The sequence below is a fragment of the Monomorium pharaonis genome, chromosome 4 (genome assembly GCF_013373865.1).
Source record: "Monomorium pharaonis isolate MP-MQ-018 chromosome 4, ASM1337386v2, whole genome shotgun sequence".
Lineage (NCBI taxonomy): Eukaryota > Metazoa > Arthropoda > Insecta > Hymenoptera > Formicidae > Monomorium > Monomorium pharaonis.
Genome location: NC_050470.1, coordinates 22085779 through 22112176, shown reverse-complemented (window position 1 = coordinate 22112176; position 26398 = coordinate 22085779). Strand labels below are relative to the sequence as shown.

The 26398-nt window shown below is 39.2% G+C and overlaps 1 protein-coding gene across 2 annotated transcripts in view; it reads left to right on the top strand.

Moving 5' to 3' along the window:
* The window catches only part of LOC105834890 (serine/threonine-protein phosphatase 4 regulatory subunit 1), a 132055-nt gene that overhangs the window by 5846 nt on the left and 99811 nt on the right, over positions 1-26398 (top strand). Inside the window, exons 1-2 of one of the 2 annotated variants that reach the window (XM_028189166.2) lie at positions 9653-10581; positions 18911-19091. In XM_028189166.2, coding sequence (XP_028044967.1) covers positions 18913-19091 — 179 coding nt within the window. In that variant the 5' untranslated portion in view covers positions 9653-10581; positions 18911-18912. Of the gene's footprint in view, positions 1-9652; positions 10582-18910; positions 19092-26398 lie in introns of those variants that run through there. The other variant, XM_028189165.2, reaches the window with a different exon arrangement.

Below are 26398 nucleotides of genomic sequence, written 5' to 3'. Positions count from 1 at the left end.
TCTACGTTCACTCGCACAGAGCAGAAATGTTTGGCATAAAGTATGATGATTGTTCGTATTTATAGCGTCGAAAATGGCCCGTGTCGAGATTGTACCAGTTTCAGCACCGGAATCGAAATAGACGCACAAGTTGTAAACAGTTACAAACAATAATCCATTAAAATTCTAAGTGAGAAAAGATTCGATTTGAACTCGCTCAAGACCCTTTGAATGGACGGAAGGGGAGGTATTCCTGCGCGTGCATTCGTAACGAATTTCATTCTCGTCGTTGCTTGAACGTCCGCGCGCAGCGTCGTAAGCGCATCGGAGCGTATTCAGCGCGGGTAACATTTTTACTCCTTCTCAAACGGGGAGCATCCTGCGCTGTTTCCCTTCGAGCGCTTCTTCGTAAGCGAGAATACGCGGGCAAGAAGCGATGCAATCCGCGATCGGGGACGTACGGGAACGATGACAAGTGGCGGACAACGAACGGCGTCCTTTCTGGTAAAACGCTTCCGCGTTCTGTCGCGCGAACCGATCCCCGGGAAGAATGCGGCATCGCCGATGACAACGCGTCTCTCCTTCTGTTTGTTTCCAGAAGCGCTCGTTTAGGTATCCGGTGCCTGTCATTGTCTCGGGGGCCGTCGCGATACCGTACGACGTGCCTTCTCGCAGGGAACAGCTTCGAAAATCGACGCAAATCACAGCGCGCGCATCGTACCATCCTATATATTTATTTAACAAATATTGATTGTATCTGAACTGCTCGTGCGTCGCTTATTTAGCTAAATACTCGATACTAGACGTAACTTAAACACGTTAAATTTGACAATCAAATGATCGGTTTTGCAAGAGATGAAAAATAAATATCAGTTATACTTGGTAAAGGATAAATATCGAGAATAAATACATTCGAGTCCGGTTTAGCTTTGAAAGTAAATTAAAAATAAATAGAATGTGTGCGACAATCTCGTGTTCTCTGCTCGGGCGTGGATTTGATCCGGAAACAACGTAAAGAGTTTTTATCAGAAATTTTATGTTGTCAACTTCCAAATAAGTGACATTTCCATCGGTCATTATAAATTCATAGAATTCGATATTTTACATAGACCTTTACGGAATATATCGCGGCCATGTAATGCGTATACGAGGTGCCTCACCTGATCGGTGGGGACAGGATAGGTAAGCTTCGAAGGGGAAAGTTTTGATTGGGTTACGAGGACCGCTGACAGAGGGATCGATGGATATCCCGGAAACGGAAAAGCTCGATGTAAACGCACCCTCCGCGCTCTCCGACCCCACCATCCCGCTGTCTCTATGTCTCTCTCTCTCTCTCTCTCTTCTTCATATGGCCTTGGCGCAACGTTCGATGGAAAACCACGGTGGTCCTTTCCTCCCTTTTTCGGCCGGAGAAAGGAAAGAGAGAAAAAAAAAACAATCTCACTAATTTTCCATCGTGCACGAGGGCACTGGGACAACCATTCTGTGAAACCAATGTGCTTCCCCATTTTCGAGTATTCATTCGCTCGTTCGCGCTTCAAAGCGGATACCGCATCAAAGGTGCGCCTCGACATTTATCGGACTAAAACCGTCGAGCCGCGTAAACCCCATGAAGTATCGATGGCATTCCCTCGTGGATAATTTACGATCTGCGACATTCCTTCCTACTCGTCACGGATTCAATTCATTATTTTGTAAACTTTGGTATTTGCTTTGAAATATAAAGCTCGCCGTATTAAACGCCAATGTATTTTTAATCACAAATATTTTTCTAGTGATTGATCTACTTTTACTAAAAGTGATTGATCTTTTTTTCTTTTATAAGATTACTTTCTATATGTGAAGCATGCGGAAGTTTGTATTGAAAACTTTGGCACAGATTTGCTGGCTTACCTTTTTTTTTTATATATAATACATTTTACTTTTATAAATCCTTTTATAAACTTCTCTCTTAAAAATTCTTATCGCGGTTTAATAATTGTGCAAATGCATCCAGGATATTCTCAAAAAGAAAACCAATACGGAGACAGATTCGAATCGATATGTTTATTTTAGAAACCCGATAGAGTCCATTAATCAAATCTTGAAGAAATGAAAATGGGGGAGCAAATAGTACGGTTCTTCTGATCTGAATAAAATGCGTCGTACAGACCGGGCGCGTGTATGGCCGGTGTGTTATCAGGTGCTCCCAAGGGGGAATGAGATAACGACGGACTATGTCGTAACATATCTTTACTTCCCCCATATACCCTCTTTTTTTCTTTCTCACGCGTGCCAGTGCGACACATACGAGTGATACGAGGTGCCCTATTATGTTTTCCATTTCAATATGTTTCAAAGTAGAGCTAGTTCACAAAATTTAATCCAGAAATTAGGAATTTTAGATGCATTCTAGTAAATGCAAATTATGAAAATTTACCACACGCGTAAAAAAAATTGTTTATATTTTTCGTATCATTTTCATAAGACTGATATGTACTATATACGTTATATATAAAGAGTTCCGGTATGTTACAGCAATTTAATCTCTTCTAATTTTTTTTCTGCTACAAAGTTACGACGTAACACGGGGTATTTTTTCCTTGTTTTCGCCTATTTTTCGCTTTTGAGCCGATTAAGCGTCGCGCGCAGTTAAACGCGGTAACTGACTCTCCTGAATGAACGAGTCTGACATACCTTCCGTTTCCCCTCCCCCCCGTCCCGGAATGCGCACGTGAGATCCCGCCTGTACGAACGTTCCACGTGTATGAATGCTTAGTGTAAATAAAATTCCAGACTGCACTCTGCTCTCCCGCGCGTCGTCGCGGAACAACGATGGCGCTCTCCAGGTGCACAAACTTCTGTTATCGTATTCCTCTCCATTATCGTATATATTTCCCCGAGTAATGCGTTGTGTCGGGGAACCAGTGCTTATCGACGGACATTTCGATGTTTTCCGTCAACCCTTGTATCTGTGGTTGACGTTTTACTCATTTATGACTTTCTAGCGCCTATAGCGCTATATACATGCATGCGTGCAAAGACGTTCGTTTATGCGATAATAACATAAAATTGTTTTTTTTTCCCGAGAAATTAAACGTAAGTTGTCAAATCTTGAGAGAAATTTAATTATGATGGAAATTTTATATATAATTTTCTGGAGAATTGATTTAAAATAATATTTAAAAATATGCACGCTTATAATATTTAGTTTTACAACCTTCTCCAACTTTTATGCGTATTTATAAATATGTATGAAATTGATAAAGAAAAGTTCAACATTTTCATAAATATTCTTTTAAATACTTGAATAAGAAAACTATATGCAAATAATATTCTTTAAGAGACTTACAGAAAAAACTATGCAAACGGTGCAAAAGTTTGCACTTTTAATGTTTTTAATCAAAGAAATATTACAATAAAAATGAAATATCTTCGACGAAGAATTTATTTTTCTAAATTAAAGGCTTAGCTGACAACGTTAATATTTTTCAAGAATGATGTAAGTCATAACGCAAAAAGTGTAATTTAACGTTGAATCGCAACTAAAATTTAAAATTTCGTCAGTGACGATAATGTCCAATGGTATTGTATCATTCATTTTTCCTTGTACGATTGACGTTCGACGACTCGAGACGAGAACGAGGTCGAAGCTCAAAGCGGCGGTGAGGAACGGTCGCCCCGGAATCCGCTGGTTCCCGCGCAATTGTTGCGACAATTTAGCGCCGTTGTCTCCATCTCCTCCTTCGTTATCTCGCCAACAAGTTAATCTTTATAAATAGCCCGAGCCATGGTTATATTTAATCCTGACCCTCGCGGTCGCAGCTTCCATGTTGATACTTCTAGACTCCACATCGTCAACGTCGATTCAGCGCAAGAGTCGATACTTGAAGCATATACAAGCAGAAATAAACGCGATATCGATTCATCTTTTTACCGCTTCGGAAAGAAATGTTTCGAAAAAATTACGACTAGAGACTGAACTTTTTATTTTCGTTTATAGGTGGGAAATGTATGGCTACGTTACGTATTTTACTCACAGAATCTACTATATTTTTAACATTTTTCAAATTCTTTAATATATCTTGCAGTTTGATGCCAAACTAAAACTTTATTGTAACAAAGTACAGTTGTACTGTAAAGAATAAAAGTATTTTATCTATTGGTATTATTGAGGATTGATGAGAACCTGTTATAATTGCTTGCGGTTTTATTAACAAGTCGATAATTCAGTTAAGAAAAAGTCGATTCTAAATCTAATAAACATTAGTCTATGTATAGAGATATAATTTATCATAGTTTTATCTTATAAAATATATAGATCCTCGCGTATTTTAAAATTAAATTTTCTTCAGCTGAACGTATCCCTTTGATACTAGCACGAGTATTTACTGATAATATTTGTTGGCTCATTCAATGCAATGGTGAACTAGGGACTGTGTCGATTGAAAAACTAACAGGATTACGACATTGATACGATATCTCGGAAGTATTAATCTTCCTCGCGATGACGCCCGTTTGAAATATTTGTCGACCGCGCGTTGTCAAACTGTCTCCATCACGTTGCTTCTTGTCTCACGCTTCGAGAGTCACCGCTCTGATATTTCTAGTGGTTCTCCGGTCAACCTAATTTCAGACACGACTGGTAATCGATCGTTTCTTAGGCTCTACCCCCATTTTCTCGCGAATATATACGTTCCTTTTACGCCGCCGAATAACGGCGCCCATTGCAGCCACACGCCGATCGATCTCTGTTCAGTTCTAATTTTTCGCCTTTCACACGAGAAAGATAGGACCGCGCGCGGCATATCGATTTTGCATCGTTTCCCGGCTTCTCATCAATGAGAGTACATTGTTTCTGGCAAGTAGCGCGAACGATTCTTCAAGCAAGACCCCGAGCAAAATGGTTCGTGCGAGTTAATCTTAGGGCTCGACCGGCAATAAAACCGGACTGCCCTTACATTCCTGGGTAATGCGTCGTCTACTATTTTAAGCCCGGGGTTTAATAAACTTACGTCGTTTAATTAGAGCAACATTTCTCCTAACTCGTCTTCGTCTGCGTTTTCATCCGCATTTTAACCGGCCAATCAGACGTTTATCTTATCCTATCATGTACTTGTGCGCATAACGTATACATATTTCGTGTATCGTTAATTCCGTTGTTACAATTAAATATACTTGTAAATGAGAATATTGCATTGCATTTTATATACATATATATAATGTATCCTTTTTTTCTTACATTTCATACTTATTATAAATACAATCCAATAACTAATATGTCAGTTTATAAAAAAAACAAACATAATTTGTGACTGAATAATAAATGAAGTAAAATGTAATGATATTGTAATTGTATTATAATGTAATTAATTCAAAATGTTAATTATTGGTTATTTATAGCGTCTCGCATATTATTATAGAATAATTGTTTCGCAAAATTTGAGTCGGACCTTGATCAATCGATCGGGTTATGATAATTCACCGATGATATATGGCAATTTAAAAATAGGGGGTGAAATGTGTACTCTCTCTCTCTCTCTCTCTCTCTCTCTCTCTCTCTCTCTCTCTCTCTCTCTCTCTCTCTTTCTCTTTTGGCACATCATCGTCTAATTTTAGATCGTTAGATGGAATAGAATTAACACGATTTTTCACGGTAAAAATATTTTTGCTCCGCGAACATAACGTCTTTACGAACGTGCGTTTACGCATCGCAGGTAATACGTAGGAAGTTGCATGAGTTGCGATTTTTCTGCTTTTTCCGCTTGTTCCTTGTGTACTCGCGTGTACTAACACGCGCATCGGAGTCGCACGACCCGTATCCTCTGCCTCTGCCTTTCAGTTTCCGCTTCTCTTCCGCCCGGCTTACCGTAACACGAGGTTGTACGTATTCATCCAAATATCGTATTTCCCAATTCGTCCAAATGTTGTATCTTTACGGAATGAATTGGCGGAGTGATTGCAAAAAATATCATACGAAATCACATTCTCCTTGCCATTATAAGTCTTTTGATAGTTGTTACATTTTATCTAACAATTTTTTAACGTGCACGCAACGCGGCTTTTCCTGCAGCGTTTATGAGACTGGAAAATGTCAAATGATTCTATCCTTGCGTTTTCCTACACTTTGCGCATATTTTGATCTTTTGATCTCAAACTCAAAGTCTAAATTGGAAAATCTATTCCGTCTTGATAAAATGCAATGTTTTGACAAGTACCAGCATTGAATTAGTATTCTTCGTGAGATCAAAGCGCCGCTAATAGTGTTTCATTACGCTGTTTCTATACGCGTTCTACCCACCGCGGGACTAGTTACGGGGCGGCTAGTTTTAGAACGCTATTTACAACCGTCACGCACACCGTCTTTTTAACCCGTCTTTCGAATTTCTTCTTGCCCCCTTCTCGCTCTAGCTGACTCTTCCCCCTCCCTTTACGTTAATAAAACCCCATCCTTCTCCCTCTGTAATACTCATTTTTGCCATACGCACAGAGTACTTTTCTCTTTTGCCTTCGATCGTTTTTGCACTTCCCCCCCGCGCATGTTGTAGTCGCCACGTCTCTTTCTGCCCGTGACTATCACGCGAGCTTACGTGCGTACCGTGCCGTGAGCTGCGCAACGTGTACGTACGCCCAGGCCATACTATGATACTATCAATGAATGACTGACTGTCTGGCGCGTGTGACGTGGCCACGCACATTGACCATAATGACTTATCTCTCATTCCTTCTCCCTTTTCCCTTTTCTTTCTCTCTCTTTCTCTTTTTTTTATATGCTTCCCTGGATGTTCGTCGTCGTTACGCAAGCTCACACGCGACAGGCAGGAGTTTTTCAGACTCCTTCTCGCACAGGCAGGTTTATAGTGCCACAAGAAGATTGCTATTTGAAAAATTGTTTTCCACGTTTACCTCACCTTTTCCCCCCTTTACGGTGCACGTACGATGTGTTTTCTCTTGTCACAAATGTATTGACGTTTAACATTTCCATAGTGGATATTAGACGTCAACGTATTTCTACTCGTTGAAATCGTATGCAATTACTTCTTTGAGATTTGGTGATTAAAAGTGGCTCAAACGAAATGACGTATTCTGATAAAAATCTATTTATTGCGTTTATTGCTTTACTACGATTTATTAATCAATAAAAATATTTATTATTTTTTTGAGTGTAACGGCACATTCGTTAAAAATTCAAGAATCTACGTATTTCTAAATAAAAAGAATCTCTTAGCACAATTATAATTGGTACGATCCCGGTGCATTGTTATTATGTTATTACCGCAAGACGTATAATTCCTGTAGTTAATATAATCATTACCATACCTGATAATACAGTCACGGTTAATCATCGTCACGAAAGCGAATACGGCCTATTCGTTAAGCGGGCTCCGTTTGACGGAGCAATGTGAGGAATGAACGCGACGAAAAATTTCAAAAAAAAAAAAAAAAAGAGGAAACGAGTGAAAAGAGAGAAGGAGGAGGGAAAGACGAATCGAACGAGGAGAACGTATGTAATCGCGTACTCTTCTCATATTTGTTCACCCCCGCCCTCCGTCTCTGTTTCTCTTTTATCCGGCGTGTTCGTCTTGCTCGTTCAGCGCGTTTTCCGCTCCGTCCATTCCGCCGTACGCGCCGTTTCGGTTTTCTCTCTCTCTCTCTCTCTCTCTTTCGTGTACTGCACGCTCTGTTATCCAGCGAATATTAACGGCGCAGAGCGTACGATACAGCGACGTACGATGTAATCAATGAATGACGGCATAGTGCGGGACGTGCAACGGCCGTGATGACTTTTCTTATCTAACGCTCCTCTTCCTCTTCTCATCTGCCCGACCGTGCCCGACCGTGTCCGCCGCCCTGGCCTTTCCGTACTACACACGCTTTCCTTTTACCCGATACACGTGTACGCACGCACGCACGCACGCATTCGCATTTTCGCGCTCCCTTGACTCCTGCCTCCTTCCCCCGGTCGTCTCCTGCGTCGTCTTTCCTTCCCTCGTCTCTCCTTCTGTACACTCTCCCCTACTTCCTTCGTCCGGTTTGCATTTACTCGCGATGCGTATGCCGTCGAGTATACGGAGGAAGGAAATCTCCGGCAGAAAGAGAGCTCGACGTATAACGCCTCTTTTTTTTTTTTTTGTTTTCACAAGGTCAGTTTCTCTATGATTTCTCGTATAAAAATGTACAGCTCAGCGTCTCGATGTTGCCTTTTTTTTATGGACAACTAGATTTTATTCGGATAACTATAGCCATGATTTAAAAAATAGATTCAAAAAGTCCGAGATGTATTCAGTAAATTTAGGTAACATTATACATTTAGGTAACACCATGTTAGTCTTTTTCAATTTAGAGAAAAATGTGAACATTTTTTTTTACACAGTTTTATTAAAAGACCATTTGCGAAACGCGGATATTCCAGTGGAACTACAATGTTGCAATATTAGTCAAAACACAAACTCTTCTATTTCAAAACGAAATAATTTGTACGAGAGAGTCAAACAACATCGCTGAAAAGTCTCTCTGGGAAAGAAAAATTATATTCCACACACACACACCCCACATTAATTTCCTGTACTATTGTGTTTATGAATATTTCTTTCTCTTTAATCGCTTTATAAATAGCAGTTTACACTTTTTTTTCCTGGAAATTTAATGCTCTCTATTTCTATTTCGCGCGGAAAAACGCCCAAGTTCTAAGCAAGTCTAAAAATCGACTATAGAGAGAACGTTTGAAATCGAATTTTTTCGCGTGGCCTTCGACTTGACGTATAACTCTTTCTAAATGCTGGCGTACTAGGTGAAGCGCGTGGCAGATTCCCCTGTCACGCCTCGGGGCTCCGCCCGGTGAAATACCGTGGATCAGGAAATCGTTCTCGAATTCGAGGAACACGGGGAACACATTGGGACTTTTACGTCGTCGGCATCGTCGTCGTCGTCATCGTCGCCGTCGTCGTCGTCGTCGTCGTCGTCGTCGTCACCGGTCGCGGCTATCGATCGGTCGCGGGCGTCGGCGTCGGTGCCGCTCGGTGGCGCCCTCGTCAGCTCAGGACGGCGGCGACGGCGCTCTGCGTCGCTGCCATCCGCCCCTGGGGGGCGGCGGGGGACAGAGTATAGGAGGAGGAGGGGGGGTGGGGGGCATCGACACGCAGAGAGCGATCGTGCCTTTGGTGGAGCCGGCAAGAGCCCGGCGTGTACGTCGAGCCGCCACGTTAAAAGCGGATTTATTAGCCGGTAGGACCGCGTTCTTCTGTATCGCAACGTGTCCAGTTCGTCGTCTCCGTCGCCGTCTTCGCCGCTGCCGTCGTCGTCGTCGTCGTCGCCGTCGCCGCCGCCGCCGTCGTTCGCTCTCGGAGACGACGAGTCGCCGGTAGAAAGAAAGAGAGAGAGAGAGAGAGAGAGGGAGAGAGAGCAGGACCGACCGAGTGAAAATCGGAGTGCGCGCGACAAGTGCCCACGGTCATGAATTTCTTTCTCTTTTTTTCTTCACGCATCGGAGGAACGAGCGAGACGCAGATCTCATCGTCGTCGAGGAGTATCGTCCTACCGGCGTATCGCGAAGTGCTCGTGGAAACTCGATCGGGACGTCGTACCCGTCGCCGTGACAGGAAAGGACGTTCAAGAACAAGTGGAAAAGTGCGGCGTAGGACACGGGAATTCGGATGGCGAATGATTCGGGAGTACATGACGCGTGATCTCGGGTTAAATCATGCGTGTCGGAAAGGCCGGTCTCCGCTCTGTCGTCGCGCGTTGCGCATCGGGAAGGAACGCGGCGCAAAGTCCGGTCGCAGTAAACTCGCCGTCCACGGCATGGGATGTTCTCAAGAGGACGTTTTTTTTCTCCCCGTTTTACCCGGTGGAGACTCGCGCGATGCCGGAGCGAGTCCTCAAGCCTCGGACGGCACTCGCCCGCGGAGGGAAATTTCGGTTCAGTATGGCTGACGTCGCGACATCGACGTGTAGGGGTGGCTCTCCCGAGGCATCGGTGCGATTCCCCTCGTGGAAAATGACATCTCCCGGTTTTAGTCCGCCCGTTCTCGTGAAAATCGTGAGGCCACACGGCCGTGAAGCGGCGCGAGATGTGGCCTGCCCGCGAGCCCACGCATGGCCGTTTCGGCGAAATGGTATCGGAAAATGCCGGCCTCTCGAGAGCCCGTTTCGGCATCCGGTTTCTCTCCCCGGCACCTTTCCACTCGCGCGCAGCACTGATTTCGCTTACTGCGTAGCGGGAAAAGCCGGCAGAACGAGCTCCGCTCGATGGAATTTGTCGTCGTTCCACCATCAACAAGTTTTAGCCTCATTAGGGAACTGGGCCATCTCTGGAAGTAGATTTTAAATGTCATTGATCGTCCGCGACCTTCGATGGAATTTCGCGTACGGTTATCATCACGTCATCGCTCCTCGCCGGTTATAAGTGTGATGTCGACTGTCCCCCGGCTTAAAACGAGTGATTCCCCGCCGTACGAATCGATTCGCGGGCAATGTGTTGTGTGCGTGATTCGTGTGCGCGCCCTTGTCGAAATACGGCGTAGATATGTTTTATGGTGCTCAAGCGCTCGTCGTTTCGTTGGATTTACCTCATGGAGCTCTTCCCGCTGCCCTCGACATGAGACAAGATCGCGCGTTCTTATAGTAAGATCTCTTTCGTTTTTACCTGGATATACATACGGCTATAGACACGATAATTGCGGCTGGCGAGATTCGACGAATAAAGTGTAATTCGATCTAAAATCGATCACGATTGATTACCTCTTTTCGATGCAGAAGAATGATATTTATATTCGCGATAATAGCCAAATAATTTTTACTCTTTTATTACTCTTGGCGCGACGTTAATCGATAAATTTGTCGAGCTTATTTTGCTATCGTTATCATAATTTCAAGAGTTTTATTATTAAAATGTCACAAAAAGAATATTGTAATATTGTAGGAAATTTAATTAAATTTATTTTTTTTCATAATTCACAATTTAGGAAAATTGTTAATGAACATAATGAAGAATAAAAAGCAGAATTAAATGCATTAAAAGAGATAGTAGAGTTGTACACCATCGTTTTTTTGAACGCAAGTTTAAAAAACCATTCGACGGTTTAATCTCGAATGAAAGCTGAAAGAACAGCCATCCGTTCTTTCGCTTAATAAATGCAATTCCCTTGTTTATTATTAATTTAACCTAATAAATTGGTTTTTCTTTTTTATCCCTCCACGAATCTACCTCATTGGCAAAAATACATTGTGTAATTAGCGTGGTGAGATATCTCGCGACTAAAATCGGGTATTACGAAAGAGAAACACTCGTCGAATCGTCGTCGACGTTCGCTTCGCAGTCCCGGAGGGTCCATAATGGTTTGTTATTGATCTATCTCCGCGCGCCTTCCTTATACTTTTCTTCTTCCTTTCGTCCTTCGTCCTGCTACCTTCGTCCATGCTGAGGACGTTGGGTGGTATACGAGGAATTGGGAGGAGAGAGAGAGAGAAAGAGAGAGAGAGAGAGAGAGAGAGAGAGAGAGAGAGAGAGAAAGAGAGAGAGATAGCGGTGGGAGAGAGAAGAGCGTGGCAGTCCCACGCAGGAATTCCGCGTACCCCGCGCGTACCGCACGGATTCCCGAAGCTCCAGGAGAAAAAAAACCACCCTCTTACCTCTATTCTTTTTTTTATCAAGAATCTCGCGAAAAGTTTCTGCAAGAGTGAGAGAGAGGGGGGTAGGGAGAAGAGCGACTGTGAAATATTTCGTGGTCACAGAGAGCTCGATATAGAGAGAAAGGAGCGCTTCTTTTTATGATTGATGCTTAACCTTTTTCGTTGACAAATATTATTATGGTATCCTAATATTTAGATGGTTGCTTAAATTATTCATTCTTTGCTTATTATAATTTGCGTTTAATGGAATATTTGTTTTTATCTTATGTAGGCGAATATATTTAATACAAAATTGGTAAACTTCTCTCTAAATCCGAATCAGTGAAATTTTACTGATTTGCAATGCTATACTTGTGACTGTGATTCTCAGTGACTATTTCCTGTCTTTTAATTCCGATTATGAAGGAGATATTCTCATTAATCAGAATCAGTATTATCAGTATTATTATCACTGAAAAATAATATATAAGCACTGACATCAAACTATTCTACGTCATTCAGTGAATAATAAACTGATTCCGATTTACAGAAAAGCATTGATGTTTAAAATATTTTAATAATAAAATATTTAACAATTATATACATTTGTTTGCAAAAGCTTTATTTTCTGCAAGTATTAATTTAAAACATTTTCATTTCATTTTTACTTAGAAATTAACATTTTTGGTAAAGATATTTTCCTATTTTGTCAATGGTAAATATTTTCATGCGACAAATTATATTTGCTCTTCCCTATTTTATCAGTGCATATTGTTTCGAATTTCCCGAAATTGTTTTTTTTTTTCGCGGCGCAATATGTTTCCTAAATCAAAGATCGAACATGTCTCTGGGAATGGTATTAAACCGCATATATAGGCGTTACCGTGAAATTCGATCAACCGGGGCGGCGATGATTGACGTCACGACTCTATCGTCGGAATGCAATTAATATTGCATAAATGAGACCACCCCGCGAACTTGTATCAATTAGCATGATTCTCATACAGCCGATCCGTTTGTAATCCACATATAATTATGCTGGAACTTTTACCTTGTGGGAAAACTACGTTTAAACGCGTGTCGTCCAATACACTTTGTACATCGACGTGTCTTTACGTGTTTCGCAAAACACACGTTTACTCCTTTACACAGTTAATATAAGAACATTAAGCACCTGCTAGTATAACCAACGAGGTACACGAGCTCAATGCGTAGTAAATAAGTAATGCAGCGCCACGATCTAAAAACCTTCTTTTCTAAATTGACGTAAGTCGACATGAGCTCGTTGTCGATGAGGACTTACAGTCGTTCGATATTCGCGAGTGCAGCAACACGCAGCGACTTCATTTTATCATTTGCCGAGAGAGAGAGAGAGAGAAAGAGAGAGAGAGAGAGAGAGAGAGAGAGAGAGAGAGAGAGAGAGAGAGAGAGAGAGAGAAAGAGAGAATACGCTACGCCGCCTGAATAATAAATATTCTACCATCGACACGAGCTGCTGCATCGATACCTCCATACATGTGAACTCGCCTCTCTTTTCAGCGAAACGCGACGCAAAATTAAACTCACGTGGAGTGCTACTCTCTTCTCTTCGCGAGAAGAGACTTTCGCTCGCCAACTGTCTGTTCTTTTTTTAGCCTATGATTATCCTGGACTTTTGGTACCCATCTGTCATTACGATATATATCGTGGTGACACCCATCGAGTTTCGTGTGCCGCTACGGAAAGGGAAATATTTACCGTATACTTCCTGATTATATGTCTCCTCGAGTAATCACGAATCATGCGAGGAAGTGCTTACATTGTAATGTAATGTTAAGAGACTTCCCCCCTTTTTTTTCAAAATTTTCCCGTAAATACCCACGAATACTCGATCACATATGAGCGCCACAATAATGTCGTAATGTTTGGTGTAACTCGAATGTAATCAAATAAGACTAAATTTTCTTTTGAACCTAAACGCAACTTTTGTTTTATTTAAGGAATAATGGAAACTAATTGAAGTTACGATTGTGCTGATGGAAATTTTAATAAATTCGCACGAGATTAATGCAAAGACAAATGCAAGAAAAATAACGTTTATTGATAATGAAAATAATAATAATGGAACAGATAGTATATGTTTTTCTATATCTGCAGCGCATTGCGAACGAAAAGTTATTTTAATCTCTGCATTTTAAATGATGTATTGAAAATTTGTTATACACTCATGCGAATTTATTTTCTCACAGAAAGATATGAAAATATATAAACCCGATCATTGCTCGTGTCGCATAACATGACAAGATTGTAATTAAAATGGTAATCATCAGTTCGATAAAATGCCATCTCCATTACAAAGCGGCCAACTACCGAGAAAATATTAATCTACATCCTGAGCATTTCTACGTTTTATAAAAATAATGAAGGTGCTCGGTGGATGGCTTCCTTTCGGACGCCGTTTCATCGTAATAACTGTGGAATAAGAGGGCAGTAATTACTTTTCGTGAGACTGTCACGTTTGTCGGGCTCGCCCTTCGCGTACCCCATACTTCGGTTATTACTAACAATGAATAGCAGTGACCGTGTTAACCCCTCTTATGACAATTCATGATATGCAGTGCTTTGTAGTAAAGTAACGTTTTCTGGTATATTCATTGTAACAATAATAACATTTGTGATAATATACGTCACTATTGTCAAATCTTTTTTCACATTACGCTTATGCATTTTCATTAATTAAACCAAATTACATTTATTATTTATTAAAGGTTACAGTTAATTAAATTATAACGAATTAATTTTAAATAACGAATTTAAATAGATCCTTTTGTCATCGTTCTTTTAACAATATTATCAGATTTATTGCAAAATATTAACACGAATACTTATATAAAAGATTCTTGATTGTACAATTTCTGTCGAAGCTTTTAATATTTGATAGTTGCTATTTTGTGGATGTTAAGAACGTTTAGTAAAAAAGAAAACTACATACTGTGCTATCCAACGACAAAAGTGTCGTAGATCTTGGTGGTTGTGAAACTGGTCGGCGTTAGGCAGTCTGGATATATCGAGGCATTCGAGGCGCGAGAGAAGGGTCTTCCTCAGGTTCTCCGGCTTCGATCCAGACGGGGACGACCTCTCCCTCGCCGGAGGAAGGAAGGAAGGACGGACGGAAAGAACCGAGCTAGAGAGACCGGCGAGAAAGAGAGAGAGAGAGAGAGAGAGAAGCGAGAGAGGAAGAGAGTGAGAGGGGTGCACGCATGACCCTGAACCCAACCGCCGTGGCACCCAACCCCCGGTACAGGGGTGCGAAGCCTCGGGAGAGAGAGACACGGGAGAGAGAACTCGAGATAGAACGAACGAAGCAAGGGCGGAAGAGAGGAGACTACGGCAGGCAAGGGGAGATATACCGTATATACGAAGAAGAGAGAATAGAAAGAGAGAAAGAGAAAGCTAGAGACTACGCCGTCGAGAGAGAGTACAGTTCCCGAGATCAATACTCCCGCGTCTTGCGATCATTCATCTTGCCACGCCCCTCTGCTCTCTCCACACATTTCCTGTCTTTCTCGTTCCCTTTCGTTTATCCCCCTTTCCCCCTTCTCTCTCCCCCCTCTCTCTCTCTCTCTCTCTCTGTCTGTCTGTCTGTCTGTCTGTCTGCCTCCCCTTCTCTTCTCCTCTATTTCTCTCTCTCTCTCTCTTTCTCTCATTCTGTCTGTCTCTCATCTTCCCTTTTCTCACCCTCCGCGTGCCGCGATCTTCATCCCTCTGGTAGCACCCCTCATAGTCGTGGTCGCCGTCATTTGGCGCCCAATCGTGGCGCCTAATACGAATGGAGCAAAGGGGAGAGAACTTTCCGAAGGTCGCAGGAGAGAGGGAAATCTAAAGAGAGAGAAAGCGTGATAACGCATAAAGTGGTGGCTCCAGTTTCCTACGCATTGATTATGCGCGGTTTATAAGAAAAATGACGATTTTTTTTTAATTTCTATCTCGAACATTAAAAACTAGTAATTATTCGTTGATTATGTGCACTATTACATAGTGTACGCACAACGATACGTAACTACATCATTTGGGTTTGTTCAACTTAATATTCGAAAATAAGTATCAGTTATATAAAATTGATATATATCGATATATCACATGTTACATTGTGGAAAAAGAAGCTATTGCAGCATTGACTTGAAAATGTTTATATAAATGGTTGATATAAAATAATAGAAAATAAGGAACAATTCACATAAGTTTAGTATTATTTTATATATTTATTGTGAATATAATTTTCTGTAATTCTTGTAAATTTATGATCGACATATTTTAAAATGATTATAATAGAATAATATAATCTTAGTTTTTTAATTTCCGATAATATTTTACGTGTGAATGTTAAATATTTATTATATACAAATTATTATAAATTAACAATTTTATTTTGTATTATATGCGCGAGATTAAACGTAAATCCAGATTAAATACAAATTGCTAAAGAAATTATTTTTTATGTGAAAAGACAAATAACATAGAATACATTTTTTTAAATTGGTTATGTGCTTTTTGAGGAACTCTATTTTGAATATGAAAGTACGCGCGTTTGTTTATGTGTGGCCACTTATTAAACGTCCGTATAATACACTTTAACCATATAAAACATTCCGTGAGAGAATTTGTTTACATGACATTGCATACTTATTGTGATACCAGGCATACTGTTGTTAGTTTTCACTGATCTCTCTCTCGATGTAGGCGCATCGTGTGGCAAATATAAGATATAAGTCCCGGGAGAACGCTTACGAACAAGTAGTGTATAACGGTAATATTTCAACTATTCTTAATTATTTTAAAGCATGATTGCTTGACAGAAATAATAGTTTATAAATAAAGTTAACAGTACAGCGGAAATAAAGTAAAAAATGATTTCTGTAATTTATATTACACAATTGAGAAAAATTGTGCATAATTTATTGAACATGATTTAAATGAACTTTTGAAGCCAGCCTCTACTTTTTTCTAGCGAGTATACGCTCGTATATTAAAAATGTAAGTACGTCAGAGCATGTGTCGTACAATGAAGAAAGTAATTTTGAGATAGATGAATACTCGTTTTAGATAGAAAAGCTAGGTAAATCCGATTGAATTTTGCGATAAAAGAGAATCCACAATCAGATAGGCACAAATGTTTGATGAGAAATCGATATATCGATCTTTCTTTTAATACCTTGTATTGAATTTGCTTACGTCTTTGTATTTTTTCTTTTAATGACTTATCGATGCAACTGTCGTTTTTCTTTTTTTCTTTTTTTTTTGTTTGCTCTTTTGCTATATATTTCTTCGAGAAGGAAAAGAAACTTAAATTGTAAAAATAATCTTTCATATTTTGGAAGAATATACGAGAAGTAAATATTTAATTGACACAAATAATCAAAACTTCTAACGAATGATTTGAAATCTCTGATAATTTTAGTAAATTGATTTCTTGATATTATAAATGTGGAAATATATTTTTTTTTTATAATTTCTCCGTGTTTATAATATCGGCTTATTTTCGAATTATTACTAACAAATATTTCATCGAAATAGTAATTGATGATAGTAAATTGTTTTTTTTTTTTATATTAATTTTTTAACGAAATGTGTTAAATATACCCAAAGTCAAAAATAATTATAAATTAACTTTAAAAAAGCAGATAAATTTATCTATATATTTATTTATTATTTATAAAAATTATTATGTGAGCAATCTCTTATTATTCTTGAGATATCCTTCAGAGAAATGTGAAACGCACTGTCATGAAAATTTGGCATGAGTGCAAGAATTAACTTAATTGGAAGCTTATGTACCTCAAATGTAGCCAGTAACACTATGTGTTAACTAATAACCGTTTGTCCTAGTTCATTATCTTTCGTAACTTCGTTGAACAGATAGTTCAGAAAAATAATCGATAGAAATCAATATTAAGCGGGAATGTAAAGGGCGAGAAAAATCAAACGGGGGCATTGCAGGGCAGACGAGATAGAGGAAGAGCAGAGATTTAAGTAGGGGCGAGCTCGGTCAAAGTCTCGGGGATGTCCGTGATATCTTTTCTCCTTTGAATCGTTTCCTCGCTACTATCGCATCACCTGTCGCTGCCATCGTACTCGTTACATTCGCCGACCCTTCTGCCGCCAGTGGCTTCGTTCTTCATAGCTGATAAAAAGAAATCGAATTACGGGCGAAAAGCGTACTATCTGTTTACAATCGAGTCGGTCATTTTTCTGAGGTCAATGTAGACGATTTGTCAAAAATTATTTTATTGTGCATGCATCTCGAAAAAATTGTCTTAAAATTTATACGCTTATTTCAAGAAATGGAAACAATATGACTTCGTTGAGCGAAATTATATTCAGAAAGCAATGTAATTTCGCTGAAATTAATTTTACAAAATGTACTAAAATACGCCAATTGTCACGTCTGCATTGTTGCGATGGGGCATTATTGAATTGAAAAATTATATATGCTTGTAGTACAAATATGTTTAAGTTCATTAAGATTGTACTATTTCTATTTCCAAAACTATATTTAAAACTATATGTAAAGCTAAATAATGACAACACATTTATGACAATTTTAAATAACTGATTTTGTCATGTTATAGCAAAAGGTATCTTTTATATATGAATAAAAGATAGTCTGCTTCCTAAAATTTGATTGTTGCAACTTTAATTCTATAAACAATTAATTTATTCTCCATATATTTTATGACATATATGTTGTTTTTATTAGAAACGCTCTAATAAGGGTCACGAAATAACAAATGGTAAAAAAGTTAAATCATTAATTCTTATATATTTTAGTATTTTAATGTTTTTTTTTTCCGAAGCAAGATCTTCTAAAAAGTTTGTTAAATGATCATTATCATCCTTATGGTTGCTTTGTGGTTGCTTTGTCGTATATATAATATAAATACATAAACAAAAAAAATTATTTTTGAATTGCAACGCGTTTAAAGGGATAGGATTCTTAATTCTGATTATAGAAAATAAATTTTTTATACAATCTGTTAATCTTTCAATATGTTAATGACTCAGAATTGACTCCAAACTTTAATTTATATATTGTTTTCTATATTTACATTTTACATTTATTATTTAAATTATATATACTTGCCCCATGTTCTGCGTTAAAATTATTTTACAAATTCACTTAATATACGACTGAAGGAGCGTTTGTTCCACGAAATATGTAAATTGATAATTGAATTGCTTATAGAATAATTTCTTAATTTGCTTGTTTTTGGTTTTTGAACATATTGTTACCTTGTCATTGCAACAATAAATTGGACTTTTATATATAGTAATTTCATTAATTCTGAATCTATCGAATGTGCAGCAATGGAAGCCGAGGATGACGAAGAGGTCAATGACAGTAATGAAAGCTCCAACGAATCCAGAACCAATGTTTGGGACGGTGTCGGGGGTGGCGGCGGGGGTGACGAAGGCGGAGGAGACGAACAGCTCTTTCAAATCAACCGGCTACAGCAACACGCCAGCTCGGATAAGAGCTTCGACCGGTAAGTAACGTTTCGCCCTCCCAAAGTCCGCCGTTTATGTTGTATGACTCCATTCCTCTCGCTTTAGCAAATCTTTCACGACATATACGGAAATAGTGCAAGTGTTGGCCGTATAATTAAAAGCTAAATTAAAACATACACGGAGTTTCTCTACTCTCAGCGATCGTGACGTTCGCATGGAAAGACCGAGAGTACGCCGATGTACACGGCGAGAGATCGCTATCGATTAATCCAAACGCATAGCGTAGATTACGTCGATGTGTCGCTATGCAATAGCATTTATATCTTTCGCTTTGCCCGTCATTATTTTGCGCTTCATCGTGATCCTCTATTCAGTCTCACGATTACGTATTGGATATTGAATAATTAATAATACATTTACGCTCGATACCACAGTGGTCCAGTAGTTCTTTTTGATAACTGGAGATATATAAAAGAGTGTACATTATATTTACAGAGTGTAATTACATAGCAAGCACGTGAACGCAGTTACACGAAAGTGAAATCGAAAACACGCACAATTCCATAATACCGATATACCCAAGTAGATATCATTACTGCTATATACGAAATTACTATGTACACACTAGTTATCACACAATGTAATAATTTATTGGATTATTTGAGTGAGCAAAGCTTTCAAATTGGTACTTTAAATTATTACTGCGGTATATTCGCGCGTAGGTAGTGCCATGTTTAACTATCTTTTTTTTCCCTTAAAATTGCCCAAATAAAAAATTACTTAAACAGAAATTGCGGATTAAAAAGAAAGCAGTAGTTGATTTCATGTCAAATCGCTTTGTGGTTTATTTCCTGGAATTATTCTTCGTGAGATGATATTTTATTCACGGTGAATAAAATTGACACAACAAACAAAGCAAAATAAAGCGATATATTCTTAGAAACGTAGCTCTCGAAGTGCGTTCTGTCCTTTTTTTTTTTCAAAACTTCTTTCTCGTAAAATTGTCGAGTGAGTTTAACGAACTTTCTCCGCCGTGTTTTCTTCCAATTTCTTTAAATGCTTATTCTTAGTCCCGTACCCTTCCGGCCGACGGCTCATATCGGCGCGGACAGAACTCGCTCGAACGTATTTCCTACTACGAGAAGAAGAAGCTGTTATGCACGATTCGGACGTTGTGAGCGCGCGGACTAGCCAAATATACACGGTGCGTCAGCGTCGCGGCGCGCGGCGTCGCGTCCTCCCTTCTCTGCGCCGTTTCAACTGCCGGGCGCCTCGTTTGAGGTCATCGTCATCCGGCCTCTTTCGCTCTCTTTCTCGTACATGCGACCATCCCCCTTCCTTCTCTTTGCGGTATCCTTTATACTGTCCCTTCCCCTATCTGTCTCTTTCCCTTTCTCGCTCTCTCGTTTTCTTCATTTGTCTTCGTTCTCTCGTTCGGGGCATTCGGACGCGTCTCGGATGAGCGAACTTTGAAGCAAGTATACGCTCCTATATTCGCAAAGCCGAGGTCACCGAGAACATTACATTGCAAAAGTGAGCAATCGATGAAAGAATGTTTACAAATAACAAAGTAAAAAAAAAACATATTAAATATTGTATCATAAAAGTGCAGAGATTACACCCCTTCCACATTTTTTGTTTCGCATATTGTACAATAAATAACCTCTCATTAATGGTGTAATCTTTCAAAACTAATAACTTTTTAAATCATTGCGTGCGTACGATAAGGGAAATGATTATTGCATTTGACATTCGAAAAATATGAAATGGGCAAAGATTTTTTTTGTGAAATAATTGTTTAAACAAACAAAGTCCAACGCGTTTTGCATATACATTTCTTAAGCCTTTGAGTATTTCATATAGCAGCTAAATTATGGCGATGAAAATCTCTGTGACCTTATTAAAAATTCCAGGAATTATATTATGCGTATATAACTGCAGGAAAAATATAAATCTTCTACGGTAGAAGAGTTTTCGATTCGCCTCGCGGTTAAGTGGACCTAGGCAAAAAGCGGAAATAGCGTGCTGCTCCAGTCGCCGGTGAAACTGCCGTTGTTTTTTACGCAAACTGTAGTCCGTGCACGAGACCGTACTGAGAATATTAGCATACGCGATCGAACATAATCGAGCCTTCCACGAAAAGATACATCAAACTTTCAAGAGAAACGTCCCGATCTTGGTTTGCATTGTCCAAACCTTAAACCCTTCTACATTGAGTAAAAAGTTGTTAATTTGATTAAATTTTCTGACTTAATTCTATAGGGCAAGCATTTATGCATTTAACTTGAATACATAAAATATATGAACTTCAAATATTTGCATATTTAATTGAAATGCTTGAACATTTAAATTAGTCGAATTGAGAAAACGCCTTCACGGAATGGGAGATCCAGACTCGAATGAGATATTATTTTTCGCAATAAATTATTTAATTTTTTTCGGGCAACAGAGGGAGATTTAAAGATGCTTTTGAGCATTGATATCCAGCTAGAAACTGTGTTTCAAGACTGATAAAATTGTCGGTGCGTAGTTTATGTGAGCTAAGAATATTGAATTAATAAAACAATTATATTTAGCAACAAGATTCGCTGCAGACTGAAATAGGCAACCTTAACTTTATCTTTATGTTTAATATAAATATTTGAATCGAAGAAGTTTAGTCAAGTTGAAAAAGTCAGTCAAACTTCTTTTCCAATTTAAGATATGTCTTCTTTAATGATATTTTTCTTGTCATTTTTCTTAAAGTCGACCAAACTAACGGTTCATCTTTAGATCAATAAAAAGAAGATACTTGTGTATCGTAGTTACGTGTCGCTGGCTGCTCCAATACGTCGTAGCTTGTAATTAAAGGCGTGTTTCGTAATCGCTCACGCGTTCTTGGACGGTTTCCGATTATCCATTAGGGTTAGGGATAACGTTTACGTATTACGCGCTCACAGGATTCCACGTGTAGCCATGTAGTTTCTTCCGGTGGGACGTCGGGTTAACGTGGAAGCCAAGACGTTCTCGACGAACGAAGAATATTGTAGGCACGAGTCTATGGCCAGCGCTCCTCTCACTCACTCCTCTCCCCGCAAAACTCACGGTATTAATTTCGTTTTCTCCACGTAAAAAAATTAATACACGGTATAAAAGCGCACGCGAGCCAATATTAAATCCCGTGGCGTATCTCTTTATCTTGAAAGCATTTTTGCGCGAAGGCAATGTCTTCCTGACACTTTGATCTTTATTCGCATCGCTTAACGTTAAACGTGACCGCCTGACTTTAATCCTATGTTTACCCCCGAATATATCACATCAGTTGACACGAATAAAATTCATCTAAATTTATCGTTAAACATGGAACACAGATTCCTTGTTCTTGTACGCCATTAACGCGTTACGCTATTCGTACGGCCTAACTATCCGTTATGTCGGGACAACCTCGCGGTTCTCTTTTTAGAGAATTGTTTGACGGGCGTAGGATCGTCATCGGCGACCGTTCTAGATGGACGCTAACACTTTCGGCGTCGCGACGCAATTCCGTGAAGCGCGCGTCACGCGTGCATGGGAAATATTTCGGAATAACCGAACGGGTTAGAGGGGCGGCGAGAGCGGACACGGCGGGTTTGCCCGGATGGGTACGCCGTGTGCGTATGACACCGACCGGCAGACGAAACAAAATACTGCTAAAATTAATCCGAGCCTTAGGTCATGTCTGCAAGGAGTCTAGACGACGACGACGACGACGCCACCACCGCCGCCGAGGACGACGACGCGATTCGCCGCCGAAAGTGGAAGCGTGTGGGCGCGATACTTTAACGAGGTGTTTCTGGTATTTCGACACATTTCCGACTTCCTGCTACGCCCTCCGCGTACACACCGTCCCTTCTTTTCCGTTATATTTATTACTACACCGTCTGCTCGTTTCCTACATTAGGATCGTCGCTTGTCTGGCGGAAAGTTCGGCGGAAATGTACGGGAATTTTTCCTTTCGTTAAAGGCAGTCGGATGATTCTAGCAATTTAACGCAGCTTTATGTGTTATATATTATCTATGCGGAATATTATTAAGAATTTACATTGAGGATTAAATATTTTTTAAGAGAACAAAATATGTGAAATTAAAGAAATTTTAATGTTTCTCAAAATGAGAAGACATTTCTGTAATTTCATTTAACGTTTGTGGAAAATGAAAATGAAAAATATGTTACTACATTTCATATACGGAGACAAATATTTTTCCACGTAATTTATGTCATTCTGCTTTCGCGTCTTTCTTGTACTTTATGCTCTTTCAGATGTAATGCTTTTTATTATTTATAATTTCATTCTAATGATTCAATATTAAAGGCAAAGTGAAATTTATTTTCGTTGTTGAAATACAATATTTTGTCAAAGAGCTTTAGAGATTCAGCTTCTATAAATTTGTAAGTTACATAAAAGTCGCTTATGTAAATTTAATCGACAAAGCACTTTTTATACATATTCATTAATCATAATTTACACGAGACATTATGTACGAGTAATTTTCCCATAAAACCGTTCCGAACTGGTGCATTAAGAAATATCGCTGCACTTTATTCACCGTTGCTGTTACAACGACAGATTCTAATTCTATTATAAATCGCCGTTGGTAGGCCACGAAAGCCCTTTATCGCAGATTACAATCCTCTAACGCGCGCACGCCACGAATTCGATTTGCCCCGTTAGTTGATGTGAGTCAAAAACGACGAAATTTGGCCCGACTGGGTCGATACCGACCGTCGAATATTTGCCATGTCGTGCTTCTGTTGCCACTGCGAAGAATAGATAATACGGACATTGTTCAGTGTGAACACAGCTTTCGACCAGATGGCATGATTTCCCGATCGTTACTCCGCTTCGCTCTTTAACCTCTGTTGATCGCTCACTCCCGCTTCTCATTTGCAAAATTATTACCTAATGAGGGATCGAGGAATCATTCGTTAGGAAATGTCATTTATTTATTTATTTATTCGTTTATTCTGTTGTTGCATGAATGGACTCATTACGGAACTAGAACAGTTGAGTTAGCAAGAGAGACGGAAGTAAAAATGATATAACAAACAAACGTTGTTTACCGTTGCAAGAAATCGCTGTTTTATTATGCATGCAATTTTATTATTTATGACGTTGATGTCCGAGTTCAATTAGCAAGAATAACCATTTGTCATAGCTATCACGTAGATAGCTACATAGGACGTTCATTATAATCGTAAATCAATATTGAATCAATACTTTATAGCATGATGCGTGGTGCGATTTTTGGCTATGGATAAAAATCTGATTTATTTTTAAGGACAGAGATTGAGGGGGTGACGTTACGATTTAGTAACGTCACCTTTAATAGCACCATGATATTGCATGATATTGCGCGACGTAAAGCAACGAAAGAGAGCGCATTGGCCGATGCGAATTTTTCAGCACTGTAAACATTGCACATCGTCAATATGTTGCATGCGTAAATAACTAAAACATTTACCACGATGCATAAAAAAAAGAAGAGTGGCAGTTCGTCAATAATGCATGCCGCCACTACAATGGGAGAGATCGCAACTGCAGGAAATTGTTTTTTTCCAGAAATCACAGTTGAAGAGAGGAAAAAGAATTTGTTTCAGATTATATGCAATTGACGCAGTTGATCGGCAAATCAATTGAGGAAGGGAGGTGTAGACGGGAAATGCGTGCGGAGAATAAATAATCGCTCGTTTCGGCATTGCGATGTGTCGGTGTATCCATAATTGCTTCCATCGAAAGAGTCTCGAAAGAGATCGTGAGGCCGACCGAGGCACGTGCCCTACGCTCTATGACCATCTGCCGGTCTCGTTTCTTCTTCTTCTTCTTCTTGTCCGTTTTACCTATTGGCCGCGTACTTTTTCCGCGCCTCTGTCTCGGAAATTCGGAGGCGCAACCATCGCACGTTAATAACAATGCTTAGAATTGAAAGATGCGAATGTGAGATGAGCAACGTCGCACAATATATATATATATATATATATATATATATATATGTATATATATGAGACTTTAGACATCTGCCACGGAAAATGGTCATTAAGGCCCCCCTCGCGTCATTTAATGGTGTCGCGATAACGTAGAAAACGCAAGCTGGTAAACTTTTAACAACGCGCCACTCGTCCACGCCGATTATCGTTCACTCGCTTACAAGCTCGCTCGTTGCTTGATCCGTATCCATCATTTTTCGCATGAACATTTTACATTTACAAATGCGAATATACATAAACACCGAATAACTTAGCCAGGGTATTAATTTTATTTATTCCGAGAAGTTACGTCAAAAAGTAGTTATTTTATTTACAGAAATGCATAATTATGTATTTACCTAACAAAAATCCAGCAAAGTCTCATAAAGTTAGAAATTATTTTGAAAAGCGATTTTTCTTTACGAGTTTAATTCTAAATTTTAGTCAAGATTTAAGAAAATTTTTTGTTTTTAATTTAGAGAAAGGTGTTCAGTTAGAAAATTATATAGAGAATCCTTAATTTAAGTTTTAATCCAATGATTTCAATCGGTTCTTCGGGTAAGGATTACTGCAGTGTGGTACTGTAAAATGTCCTGGGGAGTCTCGAAAAAAATGTGCGTGACTACTTTTTCGATGTGATGCGCCAACCAAGGAGGGATTAAGGGATCGCCGGATCGACGAGGCTAACGAAGAGGAAGCTGTGGCGAGGGTAGCGCCAACGGAAACAGCTACGAAAACAGTCGCGTCACCGCTGGCAGCCGGCTTTTAGGTCTTTGCTCTCTCGTGCAACTTCTCGCTTTGTGTCTGTCCCGTACGTCTCCTCTGTTGGCAGGGCCGGGTATTTTTCCAAATGTCAATTAAAAACGTTCGATCTTCATAACAAGAGAAATTACCTATATCAACGCTATCATGAATGAAGGAAAAAACAAATTTATCGAGACACGAGTATCGTCTTTGCATGATTAGAAGCGGAAGTTTTTCTGTTTGTCATATTATCGTGTTTTTGAATGTGTATTGTGACCATTACTTTGATATTTAACACAATTTTTAGACTTTGAACGTGATATTTTTCTGAATCCTTCTCTGAAGTAAATTACAGATTTTCTGAATTTTTTTAAATATTATAAAAAAAAAAATTTTCAGGCACACAAAGAAAAAAATTATCACAAAAATATTTCATAATTAGTATTTTGAACTAATCATGTGACTTTAATTTGGCACTTTGATAATTATTTTAATTTAAACTAATATACGAATTCTATATTTTATTCTATATTATATCTCCACTCTAAAACATGATCAATTTGATTTAATTAAGAAAAATTATCGTGATATAGTGTAATTTATAATACATAGAGTCGT